Here is a 13,269-nt window from a genome sequence, read left to right as displayed (position 1 = left end):
ACCTGAATCCTCCTCTCCCTCCTCTGCCCATACCCCAAGACTTGGAGAAATCAAAGAGAACACCACCTGTGCCCCCAGACCCTTTAGCTCTGCTCCCAAATCCCTGTAGCACCTCATGACCCAGCTGCAAGCACTGTGAGCTCTGTCACTGGTGCCCACATGAATAAGGAGCACGGGATAGTGGTCTGTGGGCTGGAGGAGCTTAGGGAACTCCTCCGCAATGTCTCGGATGCGGGCCCCTGGGAAGCAACAGACTTCCCGGGCTAAGGGGTCGAGGTGGCAGATTACCCCCTCAGTCCCCTTTTAACTTAGCTTAAACCAGGAAGGCACCTGGGACACAAGTTCCATAAACTGGTTTTACCCAAATCGGTTACGTCTGATACTACATTTAACCAGGCTTATTTTAAACCAGTTTCAGGCATTTTGAAACTGGTTTAGGTGCACTGAGCTTCTGTTCTGTTACAGTTTTAAAACAGTTTCTAATCACTTAAACCAGTTTATGTGTAACTTCTGTCCCTAGACTAAGAGATCAAAGTGGCAAAAGTGGGTTTAAGATTGCAGATTCCTATTGAAATCTGTGGGCCCAATTCTAACTTTTGTTAAAGAAAACCATGCATCCAAGCTGGCATCATGGGATTGCATAAGAATAGAGGGGCAAAATTTGCCCATCCTTAATTCTATGCTCTACTACTGAATTATTTTTTGTATGTTTTTGTAATAGTGGACTTCTGGCACATATATGCTATTCCAGACCACAAACCATAATTGCTTTACAGAACAACATTTCAATTTATCCCTTAAATTATGTAAGTAACAAACAGGTTTATAATTTCATTTACTTAGTATAATAGTGGCAATATTCCATATCATAAAAAGGGTGGGCTGTTAAAATATACTTTATAGGTATAGCTTTTTCTTATTTTATTGAATCTTTTTTACTATGTAATTTTTCCTTGTTCCTTTTAAGTGTTTACTGAACCCTTCTTGATACAATTCTGTTACCGGAACAAGGTAGTTCTGTCCTTGTTACAAGGAAGCTGTGGGAGTGCAGGAAACCTGAGGACAAACGTGGCACAGGTAAACCTATATCTGCACAGGTAAATCAAGCCAGGGACAAGAAAAAGCCAGGTTGTTAATAGTGGAATTAGCAGTACCTGGCCCATAGGTGAAGAAGACAAGATCACATAAGTAGAAAGCAGCTGGACTTAAGCATATAAACCCAGTCCCTGACCATGTAGGGGGCAGTGTGGGCCTGGCTACTAGAGAATATGAAACTCTCAAGAGACAGCTGGCAGCAGTGAGAAGTCAAGCCAGCCCAAGAGAGGTACCTGGTAGGCTGGAGCAAGGTAGCCTGAGAAGCAGGGCTTGGGCACTAGAGTTCAAGAGGGGCTTATGTTTGAGTTAGGACTGGTCAGGTTCTTGTTTTGTGTTTGAGTTTTCCAACCAGAGGACTGAGTTGTGGCTGCAGAGAAGGAGGCGGCCATGGGTAGGGTGCCCTAGAGGCACTCCTCATTATCAGGGACTGGAGATAAACCCTATCCTGGGATGGCTGAGGCTGAAATAGTGAAACAGAAGTCCAGGAGGGGTTGCAACCAAATCAAGGCTGAGGCTTGGGAGCTGACGTCTACAGCATTGAGGGCTTGACAAGAGAAAAAGGTAGGTTAACGCTCCTGAACAAGGGAGGCCAGCTGAAGCCCTGACAGGAGCTTGGAGGCCTGAAGAGGTGCTCCTTTAAAAAGTCAACACCCTGAGGGAAACACAGAGCAAGTGTGAGTGTGGCAAGGACAAACCTAGCAGCTGAAGGAGCCAGGGGTGCTCCCCAGGGACTGCCTCCTCAATAAACAAATAGTAACATCAAAGGTGTGGCAGGTAACAAACTCGAGGTGAGGCAGGGCCAGAGATTCCTGATAGGTGAGTCGGACCCCAGGGGGCACCAGGTGCCGGGATGAGTTCTGTTACAGTTATGCAACCTTTTAAATGAACTTTCCCTTTGTTCAGTATGGTGCCAAAAGAAAGTAAAGGATTCTGTATAAGATTACATCGATATGACCAAAAGGAAAATATTACATTCAAGTATAACATTTTGAGGTTTTTTAGTTTGTTTTACCTTTAATGCTGGGCAGACAGTTTACACAAATCGTTTTTTCAGCAAAGAAAGGTATAATGAATTAAATGTGTGTAGTGTCACCATCAATCATGTCCATTTTTTTTTGACAGACCAAACATTTATTATACATTAAATGACTTTCTAATCATATTAGGAAAAAAGGGGTAACACATGCTTCAAACTTAAAAAAAAATACAGAAGTTCCAATAAGATTTTCTCAGTTATCCAGGTTGTAGCCATATTGGTCTAGAGGAAAGGGCAATCAGGACTTGTAGTAGAGATGATATCTTTCATTAGACCAACAAGATTTTTGCAAAATAATTTCTTTAATTGCAAGCTTTCAAGCACAAACACCCTTCATCAGGCATTGGAGAAAAGACTGTAAAAGTTCTCCTGGATAGAAATGAAAGTTCATATGAAAGTAAGATTTTCTGGCACTTTTCTAAGATATGTCCGCTTATAGTGTTTTCCTGTGGAATTTATGAATGTCTGACAATTCTTAAATTCAATGTTACAATAAGCGTTGCTCTAGAGCAAAAAGAGAAGAACCTCTGCTAGAAGTATATGTATTTCTCCATTCCTGCACAACTGTCCCTTATAATCCCTATCAACATAGTGCAATTTGAGTTGAAAACATCCTTAGAATTGTACTGGTTCCAGCTTTTAGCAACTGGTCAGGTGCGTCTACACGTGCTTTAATGTGCAGTAGCCTATTTTAATGCACATTCAAGCATCACAAAAAACCTGTGTGCTTTCACTAATGTGCATTAAAATAAGATAATGTGCCTTTTTCTAATACCACACAATAGAGGTACTATATTTAATGTGCATTAGCAAAAGCCCATTAATGAATGTGCATACGTGCCCAAAGAGCAAATGAAATTGTGGATGCTTGGGAAAATTCCATTTCCATTAATATACAGTAAATGTTTTCTTTGCACTGATCCAGTACAATAATTGGTTTTATCATCAAATCTTATGTGTTTGTTTTATTTCAGATATTAACAAATAGAGCATTCTGAGTGATTCTTGATATCATCCATTTTACCACAAGACTGTTACCACTGTTCTTGAAAACAGGGAGCAGAAATTAATTCTAATCAATATCTGGATATTTTTCTCAGCAAGGTATTTTATTTTAACCTCAAAACCCTGCTTTGCAGTATCTGAATACTCTACTGAAAAACACGCAAAGATTTTATCTTTGCCCCTTTGTCCTCCTAAACCTAGGATACAAGGATCATAATAAACCAAAGTTAGAAGGGACCTCATAAGATCTCTAGCTCAGCCTCCTGAATGAAATAAGGCTAAAACACACAAGTAATAGAAAATATAATCTGGCCATTCATTACAATGTCCCCAGAACAATATGATTTTTATATCAGCTATGATGGCAACAGCAAAAACATCATGGATATCCTCAGATCCAATTCACTGGTTCTCTTTTGCTTATCCTGTACACCTAGATGCACCTGCTCAGCATCCTGAACTTATTGGTTACTTGCAGATGTTAAAAAGAAAAAAAACCCCAAAATCCATGCTTTACTGAAAGAAGCAGCATGTTACTTCAACCCAGCTCTGCTGCATCTGTATTGATTGGGTGCTTCAGGTTTTTGGTGCTTTTATATAAGAGCTGATTGAATCCCTGTGCATCAGCTATTACATAAAAGCACCAAGAAAGCCCCAGTAAAGTGCCCAATCTATACAAGCATCGGGTGAGCTGAGCCCAGTTAATGCACTCTCTTCTGTACATAAGCAATGCTCGGCACAGGAGTGTGTGGAGTCTAAAGCACCATTCTGGTTGGGTTTTTTTATATCTGTAAGCAGCCACTTTGACAATGGAAGTTCAGGAAGGATGCTCTAAACTGCTGGTTTTCAGATTGTGTTCTGTGGAACCCAGGGCTCTGCAATAGGTCAGCAGGGGTTCCACAAACAGACTGGAAGTAATGGTGGAGCAGACTGGGAGGCAGGATACAGCTACTGGTGGGCCATGTCACCTGGCTCCACGTTAGTCTTCAGGAAAGTGGTAGGGGTTCTGCAGCAGCAGGAGTGATATGAAAGGGTTCTGTGATTTTAGGAATTTTGAAAATCACCAAAGGAGTGGGTCAGCTCCTGGGTCACAACCCAAAAGTGAGTCACAAGAATATATGAAGGGGTCATGAACAAACTTTAAAAATGGATCAACAAATTTTAAAAATGGATTCTCCTTTAAAGGAGAAAAATGTAGGAACCTGTGGATTTCCCTTTGCAGGCTGGAAGAGTTCCTGCAAGGGGCTGCCTGGGGCTGAGGGGAGCAGAACGAAGGTGATCAGGTAGGGGGCACCTCATGCATATATGAACATACACAGGCACGTGGCAGCCAAGCAGTGTGGTGAGCAGCTCCTGCAGCTCCCCAGAGCTCCTTGCAGGTAAGTCTATGGGGTGGGAGCAGGGGAGACAAAGACAAATCAGGAGGGTAGGGGGGCACAGGGGATGTGTTGGGGAGATGGGGGGGCATGTGCCCCCCTAGATTTGTGCAAGTCAGCAGGCATGGGGCTGCAGCCTGGCCAGACTGGCATGGGCAGGAGCTGCTTCCATAGCCCAGTGGGGGCACACTGCACTCACCTCCTCTGAATGCCAACCACTCATATGCCAGGCTGAGGCTCTACCTTGTCACCATGGCCCAGCCACTGATGCTGCTCCCCTCAGTGTAGCAGCAGCGGCTGCGCTATGATGGCAGTGTAGAGCCACAGCTTGGTGCCAAAGCAGCTGACGGTGGGAGGAGGTGAGGGCTGTGCAATTCTACCCCCATCCATTACTCCTCATGCTGCCAGTGGTATGGCTGGCACAGGAATTCCAGCAGAGGCAGTGGCAGCAATGAGTCTCGCTGCCCAGGGTGGGGGGGCAGTGGGTTGGGGGTGAGAGGAAACAGCAGGTCTGGGGGCTGTGGGGGACTGAGAGTAGGGCCACGGGGCTGTTTTCTACTTAAACTATTTACTGGGTTGGGACTAGCCACCAATGTTTACAAATGGGTTTTGGTACAAGAAAAGGTTGAGAAACTTTGCTCTAAACCACAGAAAATGCCCTCAGAGTCTTGCCAGGCTGGCCCTATAGCTGTTGGTCAGTCAGTCAGTCAGGAGAAAAGGGCTGGAAAAGGAACAAGAAGTTGGCAGAAGGAACTGTTGATGTTACCTTAAGCAGCAAATGACCCACAGCTGCTCATAAATGGGAAAAGTTAACTTTAAAACAAGCAATTTTTAATCATTGCCTATCAATATTTTGTAAAATTCACCCCAAATCTCCTTTCTTGCAGTACTCTTCAAGTCATCATTCACCTTTGTTTTCACCTGTTGAATTTCTCCTTATTTTGCTCAGTGAGATCTTTTTAAATGTAACATTACCTACACTAAAAAAAATTGTTACTGATATACATGCATGCTTCCAGAGAAAGCAAGACTCATTATTGACATTAAGGACAGAGGCTTAGTCTTGTTCATGAGGTCAAAAGCAGGGACAGAAGATAACCCATTTGTAACAAGGTTCTATAATAAATCTTGGATTTGTCAATTAGACCTGGGAAAAGTGGTTTTTGAGAGCACTCGGTTTTGATGCCAAATACTGACATCAGAATAGGGAAACTACATGAGACTCAAGTAAAATAACAACAGAACTAAATGGAAATGTTAGTTTCTTGTTTGCTTCATTTTCTTTTCATTCTTCTGGCCATATGTACTTATTTAATATGGTTCCTCACAATACACAGAATCAGTGAAGGCTCCCAAGACTCAAAAAATTTCTTGCAACAGTTTCAAAACCCCCAGCTGCTTCTTCACAACAAGAGAATAAATATCAAATTGCTATACGCCAAAAGCTCCCCAATGGTGGTATGTACACCTACGCTGTCACCACTCTTTTGAATGTTCCACCTGCTATAATAAGCTTCCTCCACCTATTTGCTTGACATACTTGAAACATACAAGTATACAAGACAACTGCTTGATGCAAGTAAGATCTTATATTAGTAAACTGATATGGCTGTCCCCAAAGCTTTGAAACAACTGCACTGCAACTTTGGCATGTAAGACCAGAGGGGCTCTTTGACTGAGGAGAAAGAAAGAAATGAATGATGCTGTAGGAGGTTTGGCTTTCAGTACAAACACATGGTCCATATTTATTCTCACAGTGAGAGGTCCACTAGCCACCTGATGTAAAAGAAAGAGCTGATCACTCTTTTTCTCTAGGCACTTTGTTACCATATGGGATATATATATATAAAAATCTTATTTTGATTTTAACAGCAGGGGCTTTCCTGATAGATAAACAAGTGGTTTACCTAAAAAAATAAATAAAATAAAATAAAAAGGAGAGAAGTAGTAGTAGTGGTGGTAGTAGAGAAAGATTAAATGTATTGTGCTTTGAACAATAGCAACAGATGTGCCAAATAAAAATAAAAATATAATTATGAAAGACCCTGGCCCTTTGCCCAATTTGTAACAGATTGTATGTGTGCATGTGTGTTTGTGTACGTGTTGTCAAAGCAGTTAGTATATCCCTATATGTTTTACATTAAAACTGTGCTCTCTACTCAACCCCAAAACAAACTGAATCCTAGGCTAATATGTTTTAGTGAGACAAGGCATTACCTTTATGAATGACCTCATGGAGAAGAGGTTGGCTAACATTGTTGAGAGACCTGGTGCCAGGCAGCTCTGGGCTATGAAACCCAGCTTGAGTTCAGCAAGACATATTGCATCATCCCCTTCTTTCCAATTCCAGCTTGGGATATTTAGCAGATGAGCCTGAAGAAAGAAATAGAGGTAAAGAATCACAAATATGTACCCTACTCTCTGCTACCATATAGGGTATCTAAGAAGATGGTTTGCCCCTTTAGTGCTGGCTTGCTTTTTCTTGCAGGAAGTCAATTCATCAACAGAGGTCTTATCATCATTACAGCTACACCTCAAAATATGTTTTCAAGAGAATTTCTATATGGGGACATGCTTTAATGTTACCCCTTTCAATTTAAACTCCTCATATCTTTAAAGACCTTATATTATAGTGACCTTACTCTAATCATGGATAATTACATTGGACACTCTGTAGGGGCCACTACATTTGCAACAGCATGTTCTGAAGTTTTCTTTGCACTCCAGGTTTACTGTAAATTCTGGCTGTAGTATTAGCCCTACAAAGAGTCTTTCACTCTTGACACTGCTCAACAGGTCATTTATATAGCTTTTAATATTGTTCAGTATTAATGTCTGGAAACTATCTGATGGGTACATCTATAAATCGTTGTTCTCATGTACATTTTTTGTTGGAAAACAATATTGAAAAGATACATTTTTTCAAAGCTCAAAAGAATTTGATAGAAAGTTTGCTGAATTTAGGAAGTTTTCTGAAATGTAAAATCCCAAATGGATTTTCATCGCTTTAGCATACACAAATGTGTACACACATTAACACAATGAATCCATCATACTTTTCTCCTTCTTATAACCTCATGATCGCTTTTAATCATGATTTCTTAATTTTCATAAAAATATATTTTCCTTAGAAATATGAAACGAACGGAGGTGGCTTATTACAGCACATTGTCCCTCTGAGGCCATTTAAAGCATAGAAACATCATTATTCTACTTCACAAAAGAAAGTGGACCAATGTTCCTCACTGAAAGTGTCCTTCATTGTTATATGGGCAGAGTACAACACAGCCAGTAGCAATCACACTCTGTAAAGCCAGGCTGCTCCTGAGCTGGCTTACACCTTCTTACTCATTGTTATAGTGAGGTGTAAGTGGTTCTGACCTCTCAATGTTCAGCTCTCTGTCTCTCTCTCAGTTCAATCTCTCCTAAATTTGTGCCAGTATCTCCTGATGACACGGAAGAGCTCTGTAGAGGCACCAGCAGGATCATATATGGCTTTAGGGATTCAAGTTGTTGTTTGATTCGTGGAAGCTATATGTTCATATATCCAAATGAAATCAATGAAAGCACCTCTTAGCACCTCTGAGAATAGGACCCTAATTGTTAAACAAACACCCTAGGAATTCGATAAGGTCCCTTGCATATGTAAATACAGTTGAATTAATTAGTAAGTGGATTGCATGACAACTCTTACTAAGATGCTCCTGTTCAGAGAGAAAAATGCCTTGCATTAGGGCATGGAATAATTGGGTGGAATAATTGGGTGTGAGTGATTGTGTTGTTACAGAAAACTCTGAAAAGAGAGCCCTACTGGTCTTCTCATTACCTTGTTATGATACTGCAGCATCTGAGTGATAATTCTTATCTTCGGATGGTAATTCTTTATGGAAATTACTCTAAAAAAGAAAGAAAGCAAAATTTAACATTTTAGCAAGTGAATATTCTGGATATTCCACCACAATAGCTCTTCTTCACTGACTCAGTAAAATTCTACAATTAAAACTGTAGTCTTGTTTTTCACCTGCTGGTAAAAATGTGCTGATGAAAGATACACTAGCTTAAATTTTACAGCTAACTCAGCTTAAGCTAATTAAAATAAACTAATTAAGAGGGCCCCCAAACTATGAAAATATCTGGCTAAATAGCTTCCTTTTGAGAAATGAAAAAGCTCTCTGTAGCAATTAAACTCAGAAACACCTTTACTCGTTTTACTGAGTAGATAATATACTAACAGATAATCTAGTTTTCATCTTTCATATATGTTAATATAATCATCCAGGGAACATCCTAAATTATGGGTATGTGTAGACATTATACTTAGATCAACCTAACTAGGATTCAGTCGATCTAAACGCCAAACTGTACATAGATTGAGGGAGTTTAGATTAGACAAAAAATGGCCACTCCAGTCTAACTTAGTTTGCCTGAGGAAATGCACTGCATAGATCAGACTAACCCATGTCCAATCTAATTGAACATATGTATGGATTCACCCCTGCAACTAGGAAAGCCCAACTGTTCACCCCAGCCATAGGACTGCACTTTCCCTGCCAAGGTTGACCTAGCTATTTTTAGCTCCCCAATTTCCCTACCCTTTAGTGGACCACCTGCCTCCCACCTTAGACCACAATCCCAGAGCAGCTCCTGGAACTGGCAAACATTTGCACAAACAGAATATGATCTATGATCACACAGCTTAAATTAAGCCACATGATCATAGACAAAGTCCCAGAAATGTCCTGTATGTGCCCTATTTCTTTGAACTCTCTATTTGTTCAAGTTTCACCAACTGGCATATGCTTGAATGATCTTCCTTCTTTTTTTCTACTCTCTGATCCATTATCTATGGTTATTGGAGATAAGTTGATCCAAACTCTGAAATCAGAAACCCAGAATAATGGGGGTTTGCAAAATCTGAACCCCAAACCATATCTGATATTTGCAACTATCCATGCCAGTTTTTTGCATCCATCCAAAACCCTGCACTGAAACAACTTTGAGCACTGAAGCATGCAAATCTGGACCTACTTCAATATTTTGCAGTTTGTCTGCGTCTTTAATTATTTCTGAGTTAGTAAATAGTAGTATATGGGCATTGCATGGGAAGTTATAAACTAAAAAAAGACAAGAAAAACAAAAGCTAGTGAATGATGTGAATTATAGGTTGTAAAGAGAAAAAAAATTAAAAAATACTAATAGGCATAGGTAAAAAGTTCAGTTCTGTCCTTAGGAGCAGATGGGAAGAAGAAGAACAAAAGCAACTAAAATAGGAGAAAGACCAAAGCTTTGAGTTTTTCCAGAATCACTCTCAGACTCTGAGAGCAACACTTTATTACAATGTCACACTGCTGGCAGTTATTTTGCATACGTGCACTCCTGAAAGATGCCAGAAAATAGAGCAATAGTGTGTAGATGAAACAGGGACCCTAAATTCAAGAGGTGGGTTTTAAAAAACACCACTTCAATTTAGGGCTGATTAAACCCCCAGGTCATGCATACACCCTGCTAACTTACCTGCCTCTCCAGTGGAGAGGGGAGGGCTGGTACTTCCTTCTGGGGCAGCGGTGTGCCCCTCGCCCCTCCCCCCCCATCCCAGGTGGCACCTTCCTGAAGACACCTGGCTTGGGTGGTCCCAGGGGGCACTGCAGCCACACAGGGAAGCACTGGGCCCCCATGCAGTTCAGGCAAGCAGGCAGGCTCCGGTGGGGAGGGAGGAGATCGGGCTCACTGCTTTTTTCAGGCAGAGCCTGCTTTCCCGGGCTGATGCTATGCTGCCTGCAGGGCTTCCTGCAGAGCTGTGGAGCTGCACGGAGCCCAGTACGTCGCTTCATGGCTGGAATTAATGCGCAATACGCCGCTGAGGCGTGCAAACACCAACACCATTAAAGCAGTGCAAAAGCATTTAGCCCACTTCAAAGTGTTCTGCACACATGCCTCTCATTTTGTCTATACATGGCCTTAAGCTAACAAACACATTTCCATGAATCATTCTTGTTTTGCCAAAGCAGCAGCCTAAAGCTACTACCTAAGCTACTGCCTACTAATTTTCCATTTTTTACTGAAGTATTTAATTAAACATTCAATTTTATTGAATCAAACTAATTTAGAGTAAGAACACACAAGAGAATTCTATTCCTTGAATAATACTCTTGAATTTTATCACAGTAAGCATCCAGACTCTATTTAAAAACATGCTAAACTGAAACTGGAATACTCTTTTATTTATTTAGTTAAATAAATCCATCAAATCCTAAAAGTATACCTAAAAAGATGCCTATCTTGCTGGGATCATTTGACCCCAGCTGACTTCCTGCTCATCAGGCAGGAGGCTAGACTTGATGATCTTGTGAGGGCCCTTCCAGCCTCAATGTCTATGAAATCTATGTTTGGAGAATGAAATGAGTATATTAATTTAAGCTCTGTCCCTTCCACAGGTGCTAGGCCTAGTACACACGAGATGTATCTACATGAGACAATATGCAGAAGATTAATTCTACTGCACATTAGTGTTGTGGGCAAAATATGTGCTAATGCACTAATACACAGTAGATTTAGTCTAATGCTTATTAATGCCACTAAAAAAACATTCATCTGCGCTAATGCGTAGTAGTGTCGATCACAGTGCATTAAGTTAGTACCTGTCATTACAGGTACTAAACTTGATGTGCCGTAATTATGACACATTAATGAATATTTAGATACACCCACTGGCCCTTTTCCAATATGATACTTCAATGTTAAATTGTTATTCCTGCCTTTACCTCCAATTCATAGAATGCAAGCATCTGACAAACCAATACACTTTGGTTCTTAATACTGAGTGATTCACTGTACAAATTTTTTATGGATCTTTGACAATTTAGTCTTAAAAGATCAACTTGCTCTCATCAAAACTAAGGCTGTAGGACCAAAATGCAAATAGTGGAGTCGTTTGGCTTATTTTAACTCTGCATTTGCTTTTTCCTTGCTTCCTCTGTACTTCATAGGAGTAGAAGTATATATTTTTTTCCCTTTAGCTAGATCTGCATCTTTTTTCACCTGAATTAACAGCATATGACCAACTGGTAGTACCAAAGTAGTCATTTCGATCTTTAACTTTGGCTTCCCCAGCTGGGACAGAAAGTAGAACCCTCTTTACCTAAGAACACTTATAAAGAGGAATGCAGGACACAGAGCCAGTGTTCCCTGGCTGCCCAGCTAACTTATGTGTGGTCCCTGCCACAAAAATTAGTGCAACAAGTTTAGACAGTACTCCAAGAACAGACCCACGGGGTGATCTTTGATTCCTGCTCCACTGAAAGTTTAAAACAAAGTGCCTGGGAGGGGCAACTACATTTTTATTCAAGGGGAGCTGAGGGAGTCAACTGACTGCATGGCTCATTACTCTTGATCTTTCTTTAATCAAGTTAGCCTATCTTCTACAATATCCTATTTGTTATCTGCTCCTAGTAATGTTTATCTGGTCATCAAACAAGTCCAATAAATTACAAAAGTGCAGTGACCCTTTCCTGCATTATTCACTGCAGCAGCTGATAAATGCTGTGGGATGCTGAACCAAAGGCACAACCACAGTGGTATAAAGTTAAGTATAGGTAGATGAGACGCATGAATGATGCGTGCCCCTAGAGGATGGGGGGGCACAGTGACCACCCACAGGTAAAAGTGGCAGTGGTGGCAGTGGCTCAGTGGTGACAAGTGGGGAGCTTTTGCAGGCAGCCACAGTGGTGGCGGCGGTGGGGCAGGGCCACCCACAGATGCTGCTGTCAGCAGCGGCCAGTGGCAATCACCCACAGATGCCACCAGCAGTGTCGGAGGCAGCAGGATGGTGAACAGTGACCGCCCGCAGGTGCTGCAGGCAATGTTGATAGTGCTTCTTTTAGGGGGTGTACGGCCAATCTCAGGGGGTGCATGTGCACCCCGTACGTGTTGCCAGTGGTGAGATGCTTTGGTTTCCCTGAGTATGAGTGCTGCCCCAGGTGGAAACAAACTGCCCCCAACCCTTTGTTTCTGTATGTTGATTGTGAAGGGCAGTGGTGGCTAGCTATGGACATTCTGTGAGGAGCAAGGAGCAGTGGAGAGGGCCAGTTACATGGTTAGGGACTGCAAGTGGTGGAGGAAACTGCTTTGGAGAGGTTGTCAAGGGGTTCATGAGCACCAAAAGGCTTTTGGGGGAAAGAGGCTCTCTCTGGGGTAGAGGGTGTGTGGTTAAGGACAGGCTGGCGTATTATTGGGTTGGGGAGGTGTGAGGGACAGATGGGGTGTCAGGCTCAGTGGGTAGTGGCTTCTGAGATAAAATTGGGTGTGAGGTGGGTTGGGAGGAATAGGGTCATGGGTGAGGAGGGAAGAGGAGGGTTTGAGGGGCTGCAGTGATGTCTGAATGCCCAGAGAGAAAGAAGTTTGCTCAGTAGTATGTGAGGGGGGTGATGAGGAGTTACAGGGCTGGGGCATGATGAGGATGAGTCTGTGCTGGATGTAGTGCATTCATGGGGGCAACGAGGAAACAGAGTAGGACTCAGTGGGTGTGTCCAGATAAGCATGTATGTACCTCTTGCAGCATCTCAAAGCCCTTTGAGAAGCTTAAAGAGGCACATGCAAAGATGAACAAACCTGCCCCAGGCTGCAAATTTGCAGTGCAGGAGCAAAATTAGATCCTAGATATCCAGGGGTCAAAAAATACCCCAGGTAAAAAAAGAGAGGCAGGCAACCAGAGGCTTGGTTCCTCCACAGAGATACTCTGGTAGCCAGCCAGAGCATCTC

The 13,269-nt window shown here is 42.0% G+C and overlaps 1 protein-coding gene across 4 annotated transcripts in view; it reads right to left on the bottom strand.

The window, feature by feature from the left end:
• Window positions 1–13,269, bottom strand: part of KCNMA1 (potassium calcium-activated channel subfamily M alpha 1) — a 1,434,006-nt gene that overhangs the window by 401,074 nt on the left and 1,019,663 nt on the right. For all 4 annotated transcript variants that reach the window (XM_019502361.1, XM_019502362.1, XM_019502363.1 and 1 more), the window contains 2 exons: window positions 8,339–8,408; window positions 6,730–6,885 (listed from right to left, as the gene is read on the bottom strand). In XM_019502361.1, coding sequence (XP_019357906.1) covers window positions 6,730–6,885; window positions 8,339–8,408 — 226 coding nt within the window. The remainder of the gene's footprint in view (window positions 1–6,729; window positions 6,886–8,338; window positions 8,409–13,269) is intronic.

This window comes from Gavialis gangeticus, unplaced genomic scaffold, assembly GCF_001723915.1.
Source record: "Gavialis gangeticus isolate Ggan-Ray unplaced genomic scaffold, GavGan_comp1, whole genome shotgun sequence".
In the NCBI taxonomy this organism is placed as follows: domain Eukaryota; kingdom Metazoa; phylum Chordata; order Crocodylia; family Gavialidae; genus Gavialis; species Gavialis gangeticus.
Note: the sequence above shows the minus strand (reverse complement) of the source record. Positions and strands in the feature narration are given on the sequence as shown.